Here is a 23,914-nt window from a genome sequence, read left to right as displayed (position 1 = left end):
AAATAGACACACACACAATTTAGTTAAAATATAATTTTAGGAAATAAACATTAGAATAAAACTTTAAAAATCAGTACATAATCTTAGACACAGTCATTGTGGTATACAGAAATGGGACATTGAACTACTGATGTATACAACTCAACTATGAGAGCGCGGGTTATTTATGCTGCGAGAGAAAATAAGGAACTAATTCCTCGGAAGGTTTGAGAAATCTGGTCTGAAAAGAAACAACTGATTTATATTTACATTCCGCTAACATTCAATGAGTACCACCTTTGTGTCACAAAGTACTGTGTATTTCCATATCGATTATCTCATTCCGATCTCACAAAATCTTGCAGGACAACATCTGGGGCTCAGAAAGGATAAATGAATTTTCCAAGGTCAATTAACTAATTTGTAAAACAGTCAAGATTTGGGGCCAAACCACCTGTCCATCTAAAATCAATTCTTGAATATTTAGACTTCATTCTAGCTTTTTGGATCACAGAAACATGAAAAATCAACCTTAATTTGAATCAACAATTCAAAATGTGCAGGATAAATGGGACAATTAGATGTTTAAATTTGGGGCTATAGTTATGATATAACACACTTTCAAGAGATACAATGTCCTGTGTTGTGTTACTTACATATTAGTTATTTACAGTATATATTTGCTATAACACTGGCAATCTTTGATTTTTTTTTTTCTCATGAGTTTGTAAAAGCTTTTTTCATGAATCTAGTCCCTTGGGCAAGTTAGTCAACCTTTCTAAGCTTCCTTTTGTAAACTAGGATAATTATATCTAATGTGATAAATTTGCAGTAAGCATGAATGAGTTAACATAAATAGAGTTTTTGGACACAATAACTACAATTATAAGTGAACTGAATAAGCATAAATTAATGATACTTAATAGAACTGTAGTGACACAGCAGCAAGTGCTATCGATTCCAAAATTTTCAGATTACTTTTTCATTTTTCTTTCTGCCCTAACTTTTCATATCTTTAGAATTAATTTCAGTTTTTATTAATCTCCCTTCTCCTGATCCTGAATAGTAGATTTAAATAAGGTTATATTACCTGGAATCAGTGTATGGACTCTCACACACAAAATTAATACTGACAACGTGGAAAATAACATAAAAAGTTATCTTATATGTGGAATAAGATTTAATACTCTCTTTGTATAATACCCAAACCTTCAATAATTGATAAATCTGCAAATTAGGCAGCATTCCATAGCTACACTTACACCTCACATTTAAAATATTAGCTTCAGGGCCAGCCAGGTGGCTCAGGCAGTTGGAGCTCCGTGCTCCTAATGCCGAAGGCTGCTGGTTCGATTCCCACATGGGCCAGAGGCTCTCAACCACAAGGTTGCCTGTTTGACTCCGACTCCCGCAAGGGATGGTGGGCTGCGCTCCCTGCAACTAACAACAGCAACCGGACCTGGAGCTGAGCTGCGCCCTCCACAACTACAATTGAAAGGACAATTTGACTTGGGAAAAAAAATCCTGAAGTATACACTGTTCTGCAATAAAGTTCTGTTCCCCTTCCCCAATAAAATCTTTAAAATAAATAAATAAATGAAATAAAATAAAATATTAGCTTCATGTTTTTGAAAATGTAGAAATCAGTTAAATTATTTTGTAACGTGCATTATAGTAGAAAATATGCCAATTAATATATGTAAAAAGTACAGGATTTCAGAAGTCGCTCAGAAGTATCAAAATCATTTGATTCTGTAGCCTGAATGATGTAAATTCAAACTGACTTCCTCAGCATAACTGCTAGAACTGTGTAAGGAAACCTCCCAGATCACCTCCTTCAAATTCAGGGGTAGAGAGAGAAGGCTTTGCATTTGCGTAACCCCTGATGGTCCTTCACAACCTACCAGAGCCACGTTTTTGGCCTCAGGGGCCACCGTGCTACCTTAATAGCCTAGTCATTACTGATCCTCCCCTTAACATTTTTACATAACACTTTACTGAACATTAGATTGGTGAAAAAGTAATTGCTGTTTTTGCAATTATTTTTAACCTTTTAAACTACAATTACTTTTGCAGCGACCTAATACTTGGGGATGATAGAATAAAATTAAGTGAAGTGTCATGGTACTTCCATAATCCAGTTTCCCTGGAATGCCAAACTGGGCAGGTTGGCAGTGGTAAATAGTGAGAGATCACCAGGAAATGAGCATCTTGAGAAATTAGAATTTTGTCCCATCCCTGGAAGTGACTCTCCCTCCATTGCTAACCTTGGATAAACTGAGTGCTATTTTTTCCAGGAAGCTGATGGTTTACAGGACTTGAGAATAGGGTCACGTTACCATGGACTGGCATAGCTTCACATGTCATAGCTGCTCCAAAAGTACTTGTGGAAATTAAGTTAAATTACCTTAAATTCTCTTTCCCTTCTTCTCTGGGGGAAATCTATTATTATCTTAGCTAGCTGTGGGAAAAGACATTAAAGGGGCCCCAAGGGGAAGATACTAGACTCGAAAACTTCAAGGCAATCATGGTGCACTCCACATCTAGGCACCATGATTGTGGAGAAAAAAGATCAGTCAGGCAAGTAATGGACATTTCATCTCTTTGTGTCAATCACCCAGAACCTGCCAAACTTCACCCCTGAATGGTATGTATTTCTATCCCTTTTTACACAACTCCCAACCCTGGCTTTGTTTCCTTGTTTTGGGATGTTGTTATAAGTGGAATTGAACTCCCCATCCACCACCACCACTATATTCATACGTTGAAGTCCTAGTGACAGTATGTCAGAATGTGGCTTTATTTGGAGATAAGGTCTTTACAGAGATAACGAAGTTCAAATGAGATATTAGGATGGGTCCTAATCCAATATGACTTGTATCCTCCTAAGAAGTGGAAATTTAGACTCAGACACACACAGATGGAAGACAATGCAAAGACACAGGTGAAGACAGCCCTCTGCAAGCCAAGGAGAGAGACCTGGAATAGATCCTTCCATCTTGGCCTCAGAAGGAACCAGCCTTACTGATATCGTGATCTCGGACTTCTAGCCTCCAAAACTGTGAGAAAGTAAGTTTGTTTTCAGCCACCTAGTCCACGTCTGCCCTCACAGCATGATTCTGTTTGGTTTCTCAGCCTCAGGCTGGTCATCCTCACTTCCTCGGCACTTTTCCCTCCTGGCTGCTGCAGATACTGCGTCTTTGCTCTGCCTACACCTTTCTCCCCGCCCCCACCTCCACTCCCTCACCACCCTCCTCCAGGAACCACGTCTTTTTGGACCCTAGCTATTGTGAAGGAAAAAATAGAATCTTACAAATGCAACAATTACAAGTAGATAACTCGGTATCGGCACCTATGCATACACACCTTCAAAGAAGCATACTCCCAACGTGATATAATTGTGACTCATCAAATAAACCATATCTTTAGTGCTTTTATAGAAATATTGTTGTCTTTATTAAACAGTATCACATATCGTCTGGTAGAGTAGATTATATTTTATGAATAATCTATATTAATATTTAAAGGAAAATAAGGGAGTGCCCTTCTCATTGCCAGATGGGATGCTGCCCAATTCATGAATCAATTAAAGCCAAGTAGCTCTTCAGATTTACTCGGCTGAATTTTTTTTTAACAGGTGTGACAACCATGATTTCCCCAGATAGTTACCCAGTTGTCCCAGCACCATTTATTGAGTGTTCATCTTTTCTCCACTGACTTGAGATGCCATCTTTATGGCATATTAAATTCTTAGACTCGAGTCTGTGAACATTCTGCTTTGTTCTCTTTATTTCAATCCTAGTAACCACACTATTATTGATGGTATATAATATCTGTTAGGGCTATATCACTTTTCTTCTTCAGAAATGTTCTCACTTATTCACTTTTTCATGTGAACTTTAGAATCTGTCTAATTTTTAAAATCCTGTCATTTCTATTTTTAAAATGAAACATTTTGGAAGCAACCCCACCTTCCACCCTGCCCCAGTCTATACACAATGCTTGGAGCACTTTCTCAGCATTTAGCTCAGTACCTGGCTAGAGTTAGAGGATTAACTATTTGTCGAGTAAACAAATGAATAAAATAAATAATAAAGCAAAATAAAAAGTTCCAATTTATGAAAAGTAAAAACAATGTATATGCTTTGGTTGTTCACCCTGACTGATGTCATCATCTAGATTTGAAGATCCAATAAAAGAAGTTCAGATTGCTCATAAACTTCCCTGCTGAAGGATGTAAAAAAGCTGAAGGATGTAAAAATAAATTTCACTCTTTAATTAAGACCACATCTATTGCCTCGTGTCTTTTACACTGTGATACAAGATGAGGAGCTGTGAGTCAAAGTGTGAAAAAAGATTTTTATAGAAGCCCAGCCAAATGCTTCAGGGCGGAGCAAAAGCTTGATTCCAAACCCTTTCGGTGGCAGTTGCAGTGGAAGGAAGACCTTATAATTTTATAGTTTTATTTAGCAGCTGGAATTCACTACAAAAAAAAAAATCATCAGTTCTCTGTGGATACAGTGAGAAATGCTAAAAAAGAAATTTGTGAACCATAGCAACTAAAATGCTTTTCTTTATGTAGATTTCAAAATGTTTAGGAGAAAATGAGCTTTCTGTTAAGTAGTCATGCCACAAATTTTGAATATAAGCATTTATCTGCATTGTCATCATGCAATTTATTTTCCACTGTTTCATTAAGGAATGTAACTTTCCTTTACAGAGCAGATTAAGGGGAAAAAATGGAGATTCTAGGGCCCAAAGCATTATTGTCTCTTTTTTAATTAAATTTATTGGGGTGATTGGTTAATAAGATTGTATGAGTTTCAAGTATGCAATTCTATAATTCATCATCTGTATATTGCACTGTATGCTCACCACCAAAGTCCAGTCTCCTCTGTCACTATATGTTTGACCCCTTTTAATTATTGTATCTTATTACGCAACTCTTCCTAGGATAAACTCTATATGAAAGTTATCAGCTCACTCCCAACTCTCTTCCTCTCTAACGAGGGCATGTGAGGTATTTATTAAAAGCCACAATATGTTTTTCTCTCCACAGCTTACTTAAATTGCTTTTGTAGAGTATCAAACACATTTGCAAAATTAAGAGCCTCCATATAAAAATTTTACAATCGTATTTCTTTTATGCCAAGAACTAAATCTTAGGCATTAAGCTTTAGTTCAAAAGGAATATTTGTCTCTCTAAAAGGAGTATAGAATAAGTGAGATAACTGTTGTAATTCTTCAGCTCTATTGACATTGAATGGGCCTAGCTTTATATATTTTTATAATTCTTTTCAATGAGAGTCTTAAAGATTATATATTAAAGAAATTAACAGGTCCCTAAAGAAATTGTACAATTTAGGTATTTTAAATATAAGATGTGACGAAGAATTTTAGTGACTCTCATTCACCATGAGATTATGCCACGGGCAAGAGATAGTCACTGGCGAAAGGAGACCATTTAGAAGATAATCAGATTTCTTCCGTCTGGTTTTACTCTCGCGGGCTCAGAATGTTAGAGGTGGAAAGCAATAGGTGTTATCTAGGTGCATGATGATAGGGCCTTGATTGGTTTGAGATTTAGGATTTAATTCATAGACTACTTATTAAGAACCTAATCCGTGCCACACTTTGTGATATGCACTGTAGATAGAGAAGTGAACATGACAGAACCAATCTTACCCTTAAAAATCTGGTAGTTGAACAGAGATGATTAAATAATCATTCCCTCTAAGAGACACATGCTATTGGATAGGAAGGATAGAGAGTTTGGGAACATCTAGAAAGACCTGATGTAAAATGTGGAGGACTAGGGAGGGGCTTCCCGGAGCCTGAGAGAGAGAGAGAGAGAGAGAGAGAGAGAGAGAGAGAGAGAGACGCCAAGATGAGGCCTAAAGGATGAGAAGTTAACCAGGGAATAGCAATGGAGGCGGAGTGAGGGGCGGGACCAAGCGGGGGGGGGGGGGGGGGTCTGCTTGTGAGTTGAAGGTGATAGAGGGTGCAGTGAGGAAGCCTGGGGGCGGGGGCGGGGGGGGGGGGCAGGCTGAGGTGGGCTTTGGAAACCAGGTTAAGGAGTGCGGCCAGTATCCAATCGATGGCGATGGCGATGGGAATTAGAAAAAGGACGTGATCAGGTTTGTTTTAGAAGGTCACCCACTCCACCGTGTGGCAAATGGATTGAAGGAAAGCAGGTACCACAGGCAGCAGAGGGATCGTTAGGAGATTGAACAAGGTCTAGACTATTATAGTTGTGGGGATGATGAAGTGTCTCTGTTCACGAGATAATTAGGAGAAGCATCCAAAGTGACCTATTGATCAGGGGAAACGAAGCCACGGAAAGAGTCAACGCTGCCCACTTCCCCCTCTCCCACCCCCGCTTTCTGTTTTGAGCAGAAATATGAGAAATACGCAATAGAAAGATACGAAGGAACTCTCCTCTGGTGGGAATACTAAAAACTTGGAGGCACGCCTCAGCAAATAGGAAATTCTTAAAAAGATGGACGTATAATACCACAAATAGTTCAAAATACTTTTTTCTACTTCAGATGAAGGATGCTTTTTGTAATGATAAAGGCCTAAGTAAGTCACTAGATGCTTCTCAATATTTGTTTGGGAGCAGCACTTTATAGGCTACAAATAATTGAATATCTCTCTTTAATATCTCTAAGTTCATGAAAATGTGAAACTGTCACTGCTAAAAATCATGTGGTTTCTCCCTGAATAAATGAAAATTCTCTGCACATCCATTTGTTCAGGTTGTTGTGTTCCTAGGAGCCCAGGGACACCTCCTCACATTTTGATCTGTGACTGAAGCTTATTCCGCCCCTAACTGTGAATTAAATATACAGCTATTGGAAATGTCAACAAAGTCACATAAAAAGAACTCTGATTCACAGATGTTATATTATTAAATAATCAGTATTCATGTCACACTGAATTGGATATAAAAGTGCCCTGGCTGTTATTCCCACTGGGAGGCACTTTAAAATGTCCCTTCTCTCTACCCGCTGAAATCAAGTGGGCGGCACAGATACTTTATAGGTACAGGTGGCGGAACCAATTCAACGAAGTCACTTTTTTTTCAAACAGGCAGTTTGGTCTTTCTTGTTTGTCTTGTTCTGGGATAATTCTTGAACATCCAAGCTGATTATCATCAAATCTGGTGTAACTACTACAGAAGTATCAGCCATCAATTAGGTCACATTTGTGGCTCAAGCTACCATCTGAAAACAAGATGGCCAATATTTTTAAATTTTTTAAATAGTAATCCTGTCTGTATAAGAAGAATGTCTTCTTTTTATAGATATTTTATTAGGAGTTGCTGAAATACAAACTACCTTTTTATAGAATGAGCCTCTTCTAATAAACAAAAGGCAAAACTCGCATGAGAAAGTTACCATTGTCTGTCAGCATATTCGCTAGAGGGAGGGAAGGAGGGAAGGAGAAGGAAGTTAGAAGTAGGAGAGAGAGAGAGAGAGAGATTTTATGGAATCACCCACTGAGGGAGAAATCAGCTACAGTAGCCACTAGTCATTCCTAACAGTAACCAGTTAGTTGTTCCACATGTAGTTATAAAACCTAATCACTTCCACCGTGGTTGGAAACATCCTAAAACTGTTACAAATAAAAAGAAAATCTGCCCCAACCAATACCACTATGAAGAAATGGTTCTACTTAACAAAGCAGGGTTGACACCAAAAGTCTGCTGTTATTTCCACTATTAGAAAACCTCTATGAGACAAGTACTTTCTCTCCTCCCTCTTATTTTAACAGTAATTTTCTAGAATAAATGTAACTAATTGCAGTCTCTTAACTGCCAGGGCAGGAGAGGGATTAGAAGGGAAGGAACTGTATGGAGTATGAAGAATGGAAAGAAGAGAGTCTGAGCTGTTTTAGTCACAGATTTATTTTCCCCCTAGGTAGTGACATCAGAAGGAGTGGAGTGCAGACCCCTTATCTGTTTTCTTTCTTGATAAGGTTGTTTCATATCTTTGAGCTATAGTTTCCTCTTTTATAAAGTAGGGTGTATGAATATATTTCTCATGGGGTTGTTGTGAGGATTAAATGTATATAAATTGCCAGTCACACCATAAGTGCTTAACAAACGCTCCTTTCTAAGTAGTAATTGCTTTTCAACTGTCTTTGTACATTCTTGCTTGAGACCCAAACACTGTGATAAAAACATACAAACAGAAAAAGCAAAAAGAAGCGCTAATGTAAAAAAACCCAAAAAACTAGGAGACACAAGAGGTAGGTCAATGAGTATACCACATGGTCCTCTTTCTCCCAGTGGGTTCAAAACCCTTTTTGTATGTTAATTTGCTTTCTTCACCTCAGAATATTGAGACTGTGATTCCTAGCTATATATTTATTATGATAAAATTTCAGGTCAGCAGAACAATTTTGACTTTTAATGTAATATACTCTGGTGCATTATCTGTTATCTATTAATAAAGCCCTTTAAGTGAACAATATGACATAAAGACTGAATTATAAGATATTTGCAGAACTCAAAATGGAAGCTCAAGGTTAGAATCTGCCTTAATATTTTGTGAGCTCACACTAGCTGTGGGTCTGTAATTTTGAACACACTGAATATTCTTTCAGATTCTCTTTAAGTATCTATGTAAACTATCAGTTTGGTTCAGCTTCTCCATAATATTTTTCTTATTGAATTTCATCAATTGTCATTTTATTTCACTTTATTTCCTATAGAAAACAAACACTAAGCTGTCTTAGCACAAATAAGAAGTACAGAACTGAATCAAAAATGGTACAATTGATTACAGAACAATGCAACCTGTTTCCTTGCTGACCGGAGACACATGGGTTATAAATGTGTCCTCATTTGAACACTAAGGAAAAATGAAAGCCTTCTTTAGAGAGAAAGAGAGAGAAAGGAAGGAAGGAAAGAAGGAAGGAAGGAAGGAAAGAAAGAAGGAAGGAAAGAAGGAAAAATACCTAATTCAGAACCTTGTGAACACATCAACATAGTGAGGTAAAGTCACTTACCTCTCCATGTTTCTGAGAGCTGCAGGTTTCACTTTAATAAGATTGTCCAAGTCTGGGCTATTCAAAAAGAGAAGAAAAAGTAAGTTCAGAGCAGTGAAAGGTTTCTTTGGTTGTGCTAGTTCAATAAAACAATATTATAAACCCACTCTACCCGGGGACAACAGGCAGATGAAAACATGAAATGACGGCTTTCATGTGATTACCTCTGATTGCTTCTGATTGCTGCAGGCTTCACTTTGATGAGGTTATCGAGATCCTGGCTTCTTTAAATAGAAAAAATGAAAAGACTGCCGATTAATCATGAAGTTCTTTTGGTAAGATCATTAAGGTTATAAATCTGCCTGAAATAATAAAACAAAATATTGCTCTTGACAAAAGCACAAAAATTAATATAGTTGTATTACCTTCGGTGGTTGGTGAGAGTTTTAGGATTCACTTTAATGAGCTTATCAAGATCTTGATTTCTTTAAGTGGAAAAAAAAATTAAAGCAGCAAGGTTAGAGATAACAGGATTAAGTTGTTTGGAAATAGGAAGAACGGGTTTGGTGTCTTATCATTTAGTTTGAGACATATTGGTTTAGCATGGAACAGCCTTGAAATAAGTTTTCTAACCAATCTGGGGGAGGATGAATTATGCTGGATCGGAAGAAAAATTATTCTGACTTCACACGCTTTATTGCCAGAGCATATCTACCAGGACACACTGGCTTTGTGTTCACAGCAAACATCTGGTGATTCACAACTTCTCAGCCTGGAATGTTTTAACATTATGAAGATACAAACTGATTTTAATGTCCTTGTTACTTTAAAAATCATATTCACCAACTAAATGTATGTATTTTAAAAAACAATAAGCTCTAAAATTGGGATTACACTTAACATGAGGTTTGAAAGAGAGTTTTAGCAAGCCACCAAAACTGAATTTTCTTTCCTCTGTGATGACTAAAAAGCCAAATTAAACTCAGTTGTTCACGGCCAGATTAGTTAACATACTCTGAAAACTGTCCGATTCCTAGTTGAAGTCCTACCGGTTTCTTTTCCTAGTCGCAGAGCAGTGTTTCCTCCCAGGTGGTTTGCTGTCATTCATTGCCTCAGTATAGTACTCTGTTTTAAGGGCTGGAAAGTTGTGATTTTTCAAAGTGTTCCTCTAAATCCTTTATTAATGTTTATTCAAAGAAATGCCATCGCTTCCCATAGCAAGAAATCAAGACTGATACCAACTGCTTCCAGCACCATATTGGACAGCAACATGCCTGCACTTCTTTCTCGCCAACAACCTTTTTTCATCATATAAAAATAAAATATATTTTACTCATCAAAAACATTGATGCTAACTTAGGCACTGAAGGGAAGCCATGTAGAGGTTAATCATCAAAAAGGCCTGCGAAAGGTGTGCGTTTCCCTCCGCCAGCCCTAAACCTTTCCATAGGATGTGCTTCGTGGCTCATGGCTTCACTCAGTTTGATCCCTTCGTCATTATTCTCCAATCTCTGTGGTAGATAGGAAGCCCCTAACTGAATTTTCACTATTTTGAATTATCTTTAATAATAATATTCTCAATTAAAGATAATCAAGTGGTACCTACAAATACTATTCAAGGAATGATTAACATGTGGAAACTATCCAGAATATAATTTTCAGAATATAATTTTTGTATAAATTGATTGCAAAATTTGTCATAAAGCTAAACTGTGCCTGAAAGACAACAACCTTTAAAATTAGGTTAACTTCATATGTTAGAAGAACAAATACAAAGAATGAAACTTTGTAGAAGAGGATAATATGTTCCAAGGCCATAACCTTTCAATATACAAATCAATCACAAACAGGAGAACTTCCATTTTCACTGTTCTGCTGAGCATAGAAAATTTGATTCATCCAACAACCTAGAACATTCATATTTAAACTACTGTTTCATAAAGCCCATTCAGAAATACATTTTACAGCCCAATACTCTCTCTTTTCAGACAGACAGACACAAAATAAAACATAAATTTCATGAAATAATACCCTCACTGCATAAGAATTCTTATTTTATACTCTATTTAATTATTTGTATTTAATTGGGGAAAAATGCTGAATGCCACTCAGTAAATTAATTACAAGACCTCTTAATGGGTTGCAACCCACAGTCTGCAAAACACTAACTTAGAAAACATATAAATGTATGCTACGTTCGATCAGTATTGCTAAAAAGACAACACAGTGTGTTAATAAAACAAGGATCTCAGTAACAGTCCTGAATTGCTTTGGTTGAGAGCTTCATGCGATTGATCTCAATGAATTGGACACAACAAATTCATAGGCTTTTTTTCAGGCCCTGGATCCCTGCAAACATGGGAATCTTTTATCTGAATTTTATCCAGGAAAAAAAAATGTAACATTTTTTTCTACTCAAGTTAATGCTTTCATTTATTTTACCTTGAATGTAGTGAAGGATACATTAGAATATTTAGGTATTATTACTTCCATGTATTAATAGTTTAAAAGCCTTAAAGTACGTTGTAGTCATTTGCACATTTGTGTGATTGTCATCTCTGAAGCAATCATTCAAGTGATGGTGTAAAGCAGCAAAATACAACTTCTGGCTGTCCTACAGCAAAAACTACAATCCCAGCTTTACAGCCTGGGCTATTTTCTGAGATGCTCAATTAACTTGCATTTATTTGAAGATCAAAGTGTGTGTGCTATGGTTTAAAGAACAGGATTTCGGCTTGGAGATAGAATGATTCACAGAGGACTATGACATTTTTGCCCCCGGCCTCCATATTCTCATCTGTAAAATGAATCATCTCTAAGGCTCTGCTCATCTCTACCATCTTGTACTCTAGGAATCTATGAATATGAATTTTACTGCCTATCTGTTTATTAAATTAGCTATTCAATTCCTCTGTTTCTTTTTTAGATGCAATGCACTGACAATCCATTGTAAATTCAGCAAGCAGTACATGAGTGTGCCAAAATGTAATATATTAAATTGACAACCTATTATTGTCTTAGAGTAATATCTCTGGATCCCTGGTACATAATTAGCTTTAATCTGTGATAATTGCCTGCTGTTAATAAGATTGAGTATGTCTACTGAATTCTCTTTTTGGTGCCTATGGCTTATACGTAATTATATAGTGTGCAGCTAATGGTACCTAGTTGTAAGCTTCCAACCCAGTAGGGGCTTAGTAATTATTCACTGCCTAACAGATCACAGAACTATCAGCCTTCCACTAGTTTTCTCTGTGACCCTGGTCAAATCGCCTAAACTTATTGAGTCCTAATTTCCTCTCCTGTAAATTGAATAGGTTCAGCTGAAACAGAGGTTTTCAAAATTGTTCAAACTAACTGGACTATGAGTTCTCTGAGGTTCCTAACTTCCACCACCTCTAAAATTTTTCAATTTTTATATGTACCAACTAAACTCAAGAAGGAAAATCATGAAAAGATTCTCTCTCTCCCTCTCTCTCTCTCTCTCTCTCTCTCTCTCTATCTCTCTCTCTCTCTATATATATATAATATATTATATATAGCATATATAATATATGTTATATATGTATACATTACATATATATGTATATATACATACACACATATATATGTTATATATAAAATATATGTTATATACAATATATTATGTATATAGAAATTAGCAGTGTATAATGACATAAAAATCTTCATATAACCAGAGACAAAAAGTGAATTTCACTCTTACAGATACTACTTAAATAATTATCAAATTTTAGGTCCATAACTTTGCTGAGGGCAGCAAACCATCTAAGAAACAATGAACCTCATAAAATTTCCACTAACTACTTGAAAACAAGGTGAATGATATTTGCTGGTGATAAGTCTAATGAAGTTCTAGATCTTTTTTAAAATTATTATTAATAAATTTTGATCAATTCCAGAGACATAGCTAGTCTATGTGCTGTAACATAAACAGTATACAGACTACCTGTGTTCCCACCCCAATCACTTCATTCAATTGCTTTACTTGAGGTTGAAAGATATGAAGCTGCCATTCTTTCTTGCTAGTAACAAATAGATATCTAAGTTTCCAGGGACATGTAAAAGTTGTCATGATTTTTCAAGACTTAGTATTCAATTTCTATATAGAATGATTATAAGTCAAATAAATATAAAACATCCTTCTCTTACCCAGCCATATTTTTGACAGCTTTGGAGCTTACATTAATAAGTTCATCAAGACCTTGTTCACTGCTAAAACAAAACAAAATAAAAGGTCAAATTCAGTTGGAAATCAGCAACTTTTATGACTGGCATTTTTACTTTTGACACTTGTGAATCATCCAATGAAATCCTAGATAAAAAGTGATAAATTTATTGAGTTTCTATGTTATATACACTAGTTATCTTTTTAAAATCCTCCAAACAACCTAGTAAGGTATATATTCCCATCTCCCCATTATAAATAAAGAAATTGAACATCTGAGAATTTAAGACACTCCGTGGGGTCAGGTACCTAAGAAGTGGCTGAGGGAGAAACAGGATTGAAACCATGGCAACTGGATCCCATGCCCTAGCTCCTCCCTGCTAACACCCTTCCACTCTCTCTGTTCACAATGAGTCCTTACATGTGCACAATGCTTTTCACCAACATTATCGTCACAGGAATTGAAAAGTAGCTTGGAGTTCCTCTGCCATGCTTTTCTCAACTTTTGTTCCACTGTATAATGGGTCTTCACTTTTCAAGAAGACAGAAGTAAATTCAACATCATACAAAAATATTCTACTCAAGAATACGAATGTTATGTTTCCAATTTTCTTAGGAGTCATTTAAAAACTAATCCTTGGGTTTGTGAAGGAGTAGAAAGCCAACATTCTTTAGTTTATTCAGTTTTATAAACTTATCGTATATTTACTATAAAATTACAGCAATAAATTAGTTATGCTATTATTGTGTCAAAATGAATTTCTCCATTAGTAATTATACAGAATTAGCCTCATTATCATTTTAAACAATACTATAATGAAATAAGTGGAAGTAATAATAAAAGAAAAATCTATAGAGCATTATTACACTTCAACAAATCAATGTGTTCTCATTTTTTTCATGTCCCCTTTCAAAATGTCCTAAGCCAAATAATTAACCTTATTTTTTTGCATGAATTGGAGACCTGCTCAGGAGTCTTGAATAATCTTAATAAGCTTACCTTTTGTTTACTGAGGGGGTCACTTTGATAAGATTGTTCAGGTCTTGGTTCCTAAAATAATGTTGTAGGTTTCAATAGCGGGTCAAATCAATAATAATTTGTATACTTTTTCAAACATAATATTTAATTAAATGATTGTTGCTAATTTAAAACTTCACCATTACTTGAATTCTCTTTTTAGCCCTATGGAAAAACAGATTGTTACTATCCATTTCTTGCATAATTATGTATATATAAAAATTTATTTTCATTTTATTCTTATTTCTTTCAAGAGAACCTCAAATTTAATTACTCATAAACTTCTTGTTTTCCATATTATATTTTTGTAGTAGAATTGGCGAAGGTTGTAATGTACAATATAAAATTGCTCCTCATTTCCACGTGTTCCTTATTTCCCTCCCTTTTCCTTCCAAAAAAACAAAAAACAAAACAAAACTCAGACTTTTTAAAAAACAGTTATTTCCTGATTCTAAGATATGTAGATAATATACGTCAATATCATGAATATATAGCACTGTGGCTACTCCAAGATATAAACCTGTGATATTGTAGTGTCACAATTCATATAATGCTAAATCAGAACTAGCAAGACTTCAGATTACATAACTTACTTTCATTCTAAACATGCAAGTGGACAATCGTAACCTTACAGACACATTTGTCCTATTACACTGTGCTGCCGCATGAGCCCTCAAAAAAGGCCTGAACAAGAAGCTGGATTTGATATACTCTGCATTATGGGGACAACATGTTATGTATCCTGAAGAGAAAAAAAGCCTAGAAAGGCTTTTTATCAGTTAATTAATTTATAGGATTAACCTTGAAACTCATTTTATCATGTACATATCCTCTCATGTTGAACTATATGGAATTGTCACTTGGTGGGTCAAAAATGGTTGAATGCCTGTAATTTCATAAGGTTCAACATAATAGGACCATTTCTTTGGTATATTCTTTGAATTAGGCACTGAGTGGTGGTATGGGGATGCAATAATGAATTAAAAAATAGTCACAGTAACATTAATACCAATAGATGATGTCTAATAAGTACTTGAGCACTGAGGGCTTTACTAGCTTGATCTTCTGTAATTTTTCTAGTAACTCATGAAGAAGGTAACTCTTACAATCCCCACTTTACAGATAAAGAAGCTGAGGCTCAAAGAGGATCAAGCTATTGGTGCAAGATTACATCGTTCGTAAGAATTCTCTGAACTCAGAAAATTCATTATCATATGAAAGAGATAGACACATGACCTAACGTAATATGTGGTAGGATGTGGGTACTAAACTAGAGGCTCACACTACATGGGAAAGGTCATATGATTAAGGGCATCTTTTGCTTTAGAAACTAAGTCCTCTTAGAAGAGGAACAAAGGAGACCTATCTTTCACTAAATCTTAATCTATAATATAAAGTATTATATGGCCTCTGGATTCAGTATCTGACCCTCAGATAATGTCAAGAATGTTATGTTCTTATTTGGTGGAAAAAAAAAATCTAAGGACAATTTAGCATTAAATATTCAGATAAAAGATTGATGAAATCTTTGGGTAACTATAAAGTGAATGAAAATATCTGTAAAGGCGGGGGCAGCAGGCTGTGTTTTGGAAGCTACCCCAACTACATTCAGAACTGATCTTTCTCTCAAACCCACATAAAACACTATCTCATCCAAGAGTCAGGAAACTATGGTCCTGGAGCTAAATCCAACTTGAAGTCTGTTTTGTAAATAAAGTTTTATTGGAACAAACCCCCACCCATTCATTTGCAATGTGTTGTCTATGGTTGCTAGTTGATTAGTTAAAACAAAGACTGTTTTGGCCCCCCAAACCTGAAATATTGACTGTCTAGATCTTTAAGCAAAAGTTGCTTACTCCTGATCTAGCATAAGAAACTACATGATAGCTACATAGTGTAAAAACCAGAGAGCATTCCAATATGCAAAGAAAGATAGAACATTTATCAGAAAGAAGAGATATACCTTGGGATCTTTTGTATTTAACTCATGCTCAATCTAACATCACAATATATATTTATAGCTTCATGGTTTTGTCATGTCTCTTCACTTACTTAACAAGAGGTGTCTTAGAGAAACTCTTTCACATAAAAGACAAATATCATTCTTTGGATTCCTTATTACTTTAATGAACTAAGAATAATATTTTTAAATGACTTCCCAACTTTAGAATTGTTTGGATAGTAGACAGTCAGAGGAGAGAGAATAAATAAATAAGGAAGAAGGAAGAAGTTTTTTTCACGTAAGTCCTTTAGACAATGCTTAGCTCTAGGAAATTGTTTAGGGGTTATGTTTTATCTCATGGGAAATCCCGATTCATTTGGAGAAAATCCCAAGCATGGAACACAAATCCCATATTGATAAGAGATATTTTAAATAATTCTCTCTCCTCTACTAAAACATACTGCTCCGCCCTGAGCAAGGACTTGGACAGTTTTCTAACACAGAGCTGTTGATTTTGGGTTCCATCACTGGCTGTCTTGTGATGGGACAATGAATTTTATCACATTTTTAAAGTTGAATAAAAAAAGAAAAATGGAGAGATAGAAATGTGCCATGAACCTCACCTTTGATTAGCTCTGTTTGTTTCAGGAGCCACTTTGATGAGGCTGTCAAGACTTTGGCCCCTTTAAAACATGGAAGAAATGATCAGACCAATGGTCAATTTACATCATGTGTTTGCAAGTATTTATTAAAACTGAGAAACATTTTAAATTATAAAATTTAATATTTTATGAACATTGAATATTTTATTATGAATATTGAATATAAAATATTAAATAATTTTATAATAGTCAATTATATTGACTATTTTATTATGAAATACTTATTAACACAGAGATCATCTCAAAAGGTTGGAGTTTTTTGGTGCTGATTATGAATATTTCTTTTTGGACCTACCTATACCTGCATAGAAATGATAAACAATAGCTAATGGTTTTAGAAATTTGTGATGTGCCAGGCACTGATCTAAGTGATTTATGTGATTTATGTGATTTAACCCTAACATCAATCCTATGACATAGGAAGTATTATCACCCCAATTTCACAAAGGGAAAAACTGAGACACGGATAGATTAGGTTTTTCCTACATGGCTAGTAATGGGATGCCTAACATTTAAACCTAAATAAACTATTAATAACGCCAGAGTGCATGTGCTTTCCATTTCTCCAGCCATCTCACTGGAACTTAGTAACAGAATTAGCATTGGAAGTGAGTAGAGAGCACTTGGTCCAATTTCCTCACTCTGAGGATGAGAAAACTGAAGCCCAAACAGGGGAAGTGATCAGTCCTATTCACGCAGTTAATGAGGACCGAGCCAGGCCTAGACCCAGTATCTATAGGTTCCAGTCTAGTTCTCTTTCCCTTCTCCTGTGCCATCCCTCTGTTTAAGAAAAATAAACAAATCAACAAATACAAGTGTCTTGTCGATTCCAGAAGAACAGCTATGAACCTAATTAAATCAAAGTTACCTTTATTATATTAGAAATCAAGTACACTAAAATCTTTAGCATTTTGGAGGTTACATGGCTTTTCTTGAACTATCATTGAGTTCAGTGTCAGTCAGCTGAAATGATTTAATTATATTTTAAGCATTGATTAGCATGAAATGATAAAGAAGAACTTATTAAATCTTACCCTTGTACATTTTTTCCGGTTCTTGGATTCACTTTGATAAGGTAATCAAGGTCTTTGAAACTTGAAACAAAAAAGCAAACAAATACACAATAAGTAAAAATGGAATTAACTAAGTATTTCAATTTCAATTCATATGTACTCAAGATGAATTTTGCTATTAAGTTTGGTACTTGAATTAATACCAGTCTATGCCCTTCATTTAAAAGAGTAAAAAGTTTGGCCTGTATACAAATCATTGATGCCCTGGCTCAGTTTCTCATTTACCCGTAAAATGAAATAATAAAAGTAGGGCAAGATTAAATTAAAAAAATCAATTTGGAAACTGTGTAATATTTTGTCAAAAATTTAATATTCCATCTAATGTGGTAGCTATACCTAAACTCTATTTTGTTAATAATTTATATTTGTAGTGCATTTTTACTTTAAATGGATTTTATATTTCACTTGATCCTTTCAATAAGCAAGTGACAAAGGTGGACGAGATATTATGATCCTCATTTTACAACTAAAGAAGCCTCAGCTCAGCATGTTCAAGAGACTTGCTCAAAGGTACCCATCTGGTAAGTAATGCAATCCAGACTTTCTGATTCCAATCCAAAGATTTTTCAACACGGCTTCTCTGATGAGTGCCACAAATGAACGCAGACAGGGAAGGAAGAAAGATAAGACATAATCCTCACCCTGGGCTACTTATGTTTACTTCAGGGGTCACTTTGATGAGATTGTCAAGACTCTGGCCCCTTTAAAACATTAAAGAAATGATGAGGTTAATCATAGATTAATACTGAGTGGTTACAGTTATTTATGAAAATTCAAACACAGTATAAACACTTTCTAAAATCATGTCAAAGAGTTGAAGACTGTTAAAGGTGACTATGCAGACTATGTAGGGATTTACACGTTTCTGAAACTCATGAGTCTCAGTGAGACAACATTTTAATCTTGGAGCTATTACGCCAGTAGCAAATGCTATACTAGGACTCAGTCTCTATTATGATTTATTTAGTGCTATACCATTGCCTGGTACACTAAACATTTTGTAATAGTCTATATGCACATCTCATGGAACATTCCAGAAGGCATCCTCTTAATATCAACCTCCAACATGCTGTGGGACTTTCAAATCAGCTTTGGAGAAATATATATATATTCATACATACATTCTTCAGCATGTTTTCTATTCATAACAATGGATTAAGATTAATACACCAGCTTGTTAAAGTATATGATATACAACCTGGTATCTGCTTTTGGTACTTATAACTGTGTGTTAAAACCACAAATTTTGAGTAGTTCTGTGTTGGCAATGAACAATAAGAAGATTAAAATCTATAGACTTCTGAAATTTAAGATATATTTACTGTAATATAAAACTCCACATAGTTCCTGAAAACATGTCAGTATTTTATTGTTAACCTTTTGTATATCTGCTTCTGATCTTAATGGAATTTTGTTTTTCTTATTGCATCTTCACGTGTTTTCCATATACAGAACCAACCAATGTGCCTCTTATCTAAAGAGGTTGCCACATGGGTAAAGAACATCCTCAGAAAGTACTTTCACACCCTGTTTCTTCATGCCCTGTGGCCCTACTAAGATCACATCACAAAGTCTCTGTGGTTGCGTCTACCAAAGATATTGATATTTGGAAGCAACCAGATGTTGAATCAAGTTTTTACTTGTGTCCACGTATCTGAGAATATGCAGGCTAAAAGCAGCCATAAAAAGTTTGGACCTTTTACATACAAATAATGAAACAATTAACCCAACAGAAACAATCATTCTACTCCAGAATACTTCTTATTGATTTTTCAGTCCTTAGTTGGATTTTGCTTAAACAAAGTATGTGAGATTGGAATGCCAGTGACTGAAAATAAAAGTTCCTAGGATTCTATGTCCATATTTTTTTGAGTACTCAATAAAATAAAATAAAATAAATAACACAACATTTAAGTATTGTAACTCCTCCCTTGTAATATTTGTGTTGATTATGGAGTTTGCTTTGATTATGTTGTCAGGAACTTGTAGTCTTTAAACATATTAAATAAAGCACATATCAGTGTAAGGTTATTTAAATTTCAAAGTTCATGAAAGTCAATATGGAAGACTGTGCTAATTAATGTAGTAATATAAAATAATATTTTGAGTTAAATTGTGCGAAGTAATGCCTGCTCCTGTATATATCTTCAGTATCTATGCCTTCTTTCAATCCACAAACAGTTATGGAAAGCCGACTATGGGCCCTACCATGGGATGGCTGTGAACAATAGGCCTAGGCTTCACCCTCATGAAGTTCCATTCTAACATGAGGAGAAGCAGGCGATATATCATCCAACATATAAATGAATGCCACAATTCCAGATAACAATATATGCTATTGAAGAAAATTAAAAAGAATGTCTGGTGCCTGTGGTGCTGGGATTGGAGGAGGGGGTGGTGACTTAATTCATTCAAGGGTCAGAAACGACCTCTTTAAGAAAGTGACAATGTGGGGGTAGGCCATTCCTCAGAGTGCGAATAGCATATGCAGAGGTTATACGGCAGGAAGTAGCCTGCCATAGAAAAGGAATCAATTTGGCTGACTTTTGTTGAAACAAGTAAAAGGCCATTACTAAAGGTTAGAATTTTATTCTACCTGAAATGGGATAAGATTCAGAGTTTTTAATAAGGGAGGGAATGTCATCTTGTTTTACTTTTAAAGGATCTGCAGAACCTTGCACTCACAATCATACACACATGAATCCATACAAACATGTGTATGCCTGTGTACCCATGTACACACATAGCCGTGCATACACACACACACACCAGCATATGGAAACCAATAGGTGATGATTTGAAATACTCTCTTTAATACCAATTAAAAAGGAAAACATGGATTTTTCTTGGAGAGTCCAAGTAAATTAAATATTTGAACAGTATCTAAATAATTAAGGAAACATAACTCACAGGATCCTCATTATTGCTAAGTTACTTGTATCTACTATGTGCTAGGCATGATAGTATTATGACCCTCATTTTGTAGATGAGTAAATTGAGGCACAAGGACACAGCTAGCTAGTGTCAGAGCCAGAATTTGAATCCTGGTCTTTTGGACTCCCTGTCACATTCACTACCTCAGGTGACCTCCCTGAACCAGATAGGTAGCCAAGGAAATCAATGTATTCTTCTCAGACTGTTGGTTGCAAAATTGTACAAGTCTCTGGGCCTCTGACCATCCAGGCTACTGAGAACAGGACAGCCTGACAGCGCGTGCCCCAGCTTTTCTGCCCCAGGCATCAGTGACACATTTTAGAATCTAATAATATCATGTACTGAATTAACTAAGTGGAAAGGAGTTCAAATAAAACCACATGGAATTATTTAGTATACTGTTTTCAGCAACATGCCAACAAGCACAGTTTCAAATATATTCCATCTGCTTTTTAAAAAATAAAAAGCAAGAGGACATAAGCTTTCCAGATTTATTCGACAATTCATGGGTAGGAGAACTCTTAATGAAGTACACTTTGTTAAGCTCTTCATCTTAAACACACACCACAGTTCATACACATACATATACTACACATGTGAAGACACAGTTCATATATATATACACGTGTATACACACACACACACACACTACTTACACACCCACATACAGACACTTATACACACACACTACTTATACATACACACATACACTTATATATACACACGTTGTGATGGTTAATTTCATATGTCAACGTGACTGGGTCACGGGGTCCCAGATATTTGGTCAAACATTATTCTGACTGTGTCTGTGAGGCTGTTTTTGGATGAGATTAACATTTGAATCCATAGACTGAGTAAAGATTTCCCTCCCTAACATGAGTAGGCCCCATCCAATCAGTTGAAGTCCTGGACAGAACAAAAAAGTTGACTAAGTGGGGACTTTGCCTACCTGTCTCTTTAATCTGCGACATCAGTCTTCTCCTACCCTTGGACTAGAATTTACACCATCAGCTCTCCTAGGTTCTCAGGCCTTTGGACTTGGACTTGGAACTATACCACTGACTGACCTAGGTCTCTAGCTAGCTAAATACAGATCTTGGGACTTCTCAGTATAAGCCAATTCCTTATAATCAATCAATCAATCTCTTGACAGATATAGATAGATAGATGATAGATAGATAGATAGATAGATAGATAGATAGATAGATAGATAGATAATAGATGATAGATAGATGATCGAGATAGATAGAGGTATAGACATCCTATTGGTTCTGTTTCTCTGAAGAACCCTAAGTAATACACACACACACATATACATTCAAAGAAATAACTCACTTAGCTCAAAGAGGTCAGTCAAAATTCCCACTTAATTTCTCAAAATCTACCTGATCTCAAACTTCACCCAAGAATAAAATGCAAGAGAGATCATTTCTGTATATCACTTGTACAGAACTGCTTAATATGATGTGTTTTGGACAAAGAGAGCTCAGTTTTGGCTTGAATTTTAACTTACTGTCCTGAATACAAGCATGCAGAATTTTGATGAGCTTTTAAATGCCAGACAAAGAAGGAGGAAAACGTTTTAAATTTCTTACCTCTTCATGTTTTTATTTGTTTCAGGATTCACTTTAATACGGCCACTGAGGTCTTGTGTTCTTTGAGTAAGGAAATGAGTTTTAATGAATTTTGTTAAAATAAAAAACTAATCAAGTGAACAAATAATTGGAAAGATTAAGAAGTGGTAAATATATAAGTTCTCTATCAATGTAATTTTTAAAGTTCCAACTGCAAATGAAAATTCTTCTCTTACATCTTGCACTGAAGACTGTTTTAGCTTCCTTATTTGTTAACAAAGACCATATATGTTTTTTGTTTGTTTTGTTCTCAAAATAAGTATACGTGAAACTTGTTATTTAACAAAATCAATTTTCCCTCAGATACATCTTGTTAGAATATCTCAAATGGGCATCATTAAAGTAATGTAAATTAGATAATATTCTGTACTGGATCCAGACAGAATATAAATTTCTGCTCAAGAAATCAGATATAATTGCCTATTCTGTTTTAAAAAAACAAGAATAATGTTAATAATAATATTAACTTGACAACATTAAAACTAATAAATATTATCAATAATAAATATTAAAAAGTAGTAAAAAGAATATATGCTTTCATGTAAACTCAACCATTCCCCCAACCCAAATCTTTTAAAATAATTAGATTATGGTGAGTTATACAGGGCAAGAAAAAATACATGACATGGTAGAAAAATTTATGATTCACTTCTCAGGGGACACATATTCTCCTCATTAAAATAGATTGAATAACACCGAAAGGGGCAGAACCTGAACCCAGAAGGGGCAGTAGGGGATGGCAGAACTATCATGACTAAGTCCTGCTGCCATGTCGACATAGACCTAAAAAAGAGGAGAAGTGGTGGAATGTCCTTATCCCAAGTGCATGTACCTGCACAGCCCCGCCCCTGGGCTGCCTTCTGAGTCCACCATCCTTAAAGATGTTAATTTACATGAGTTTTAGTCAAGGCTTACTCTTGGCTATCTTTATTATTTTAGAGATCCACTTTGAAAGTGTTGTCAAGACTGCTTTCTTTAGACACAACAAAATTCAATTAGTAATTCATTGTTAAAAACAAATCATTTGTTTGTCTTGTGAAGAAACAAAAACTCAAAGATGCAGACAAATAGTCTATTGGTTACCAGAGAGTAAGAGGGGAGGAGGGTGGTAGAAGAGGGTAAAGGGGGTCAAATATATGGTGATGGAAGGAGAACTGACTCTGGGTGGTGAACACACAACGTGATATATAGATGATATATTGAAGAATTGTACACCTGAAATCTATGTAACTTTACTAACAATTGTCACCTCAATAAACTTTAAAACAAACCAAAAAAAAAAACAACAAAGAATAATGTTATAAACAAACAAACAAACAAACAAACAAACAGAAAAACAAATCAAAGCCCAGAATCTAAGAGAAAAGGCAACTCACTATTAAACATTGGGATAATTCTTCAAAAATAAGCCATATTTTTGAGAGAAAGAAGGAAGGTCATATGGCCCATCATTATTGCCCAATTCCATGCTCATAAAATATGGTTGTGAAGT

The 23,914-nt window shown here is 35.3% G+C and overlaps 1 protein-coding gene across 7 annotated transcripts in view; it reads right to left on the bottom strand.

Annotated features, from left to right (window-relative positions):
* Positions 1–23,914, bottom strand: part of SCEL (sciellin) — a 102,711-nt gene that overhangs the window by 16,842 nt on the left and 61,955 nt on the right. For 4 of the 7 annotated variants that reach the window (XM_033103754.1, XM_033103756.1, XM_033103750.1 and 1 more), the window contains 9 exons: positions 22,384–22,443; positions 18,496–18,555; positions 17,816–17,875; positions 16,743–16,802; positions 14,160–14,210; positions 13,144–13,206; positions 9,399–9,458; positions 9,198–9,257; positions 8,995–9,051 (listed from right to left, as the gene is read on the bottom strand). In XM_033103754.1, coding sequence (XP_032959645.1) covers positions 8,995–9,051; positions 9,198–9,257; positions 9,399–9,458; positions 13,144–13,206; positions 14,160–14,210; positions 16,743–16,802; positions 17,816–17,875; positions 18,496–18,555; positions 22,384–22,443 — 531 coding nt within the window. The remainder of the gene's footprint in view (positions 1–8,994; positions 9,052–9,197; positions 9,258–9,398; positions 9,459–13,143; positions 13,207–14,159; positions 14,211–16,742; positions 16,803–17,815; positions 17,876–18,495; positions 18,556–22,383; positions 22,444–23,914) is intronic. The other 3 variants (XM_033103752.1, XM_033103751.1, XM_033103755.1) reach the window with 3 other exon arrangements.

The sequence above is a fragment of the Rhinolophus ferrumequinum genome, chromosome 4 (genome assembly GCF_004115265.2).
Source record: "Rhinolophus ferrumequinum isolate MPI-CBG mRhiFer1 chromosome 4, mRhiFer1_v1.p, whole genome shotgun sequence".
NCBI lineage: Eukaryota > Metazoa > Chordata > Mammalia > Chiroptera > Rhinolophidae > Rhinolophus > Rhinolophus ferrumequinum.
Note: the sequence above shows the minus strand (reverse complement) of the source record. Positions and strands in the feature narration are given on the sequence as shown.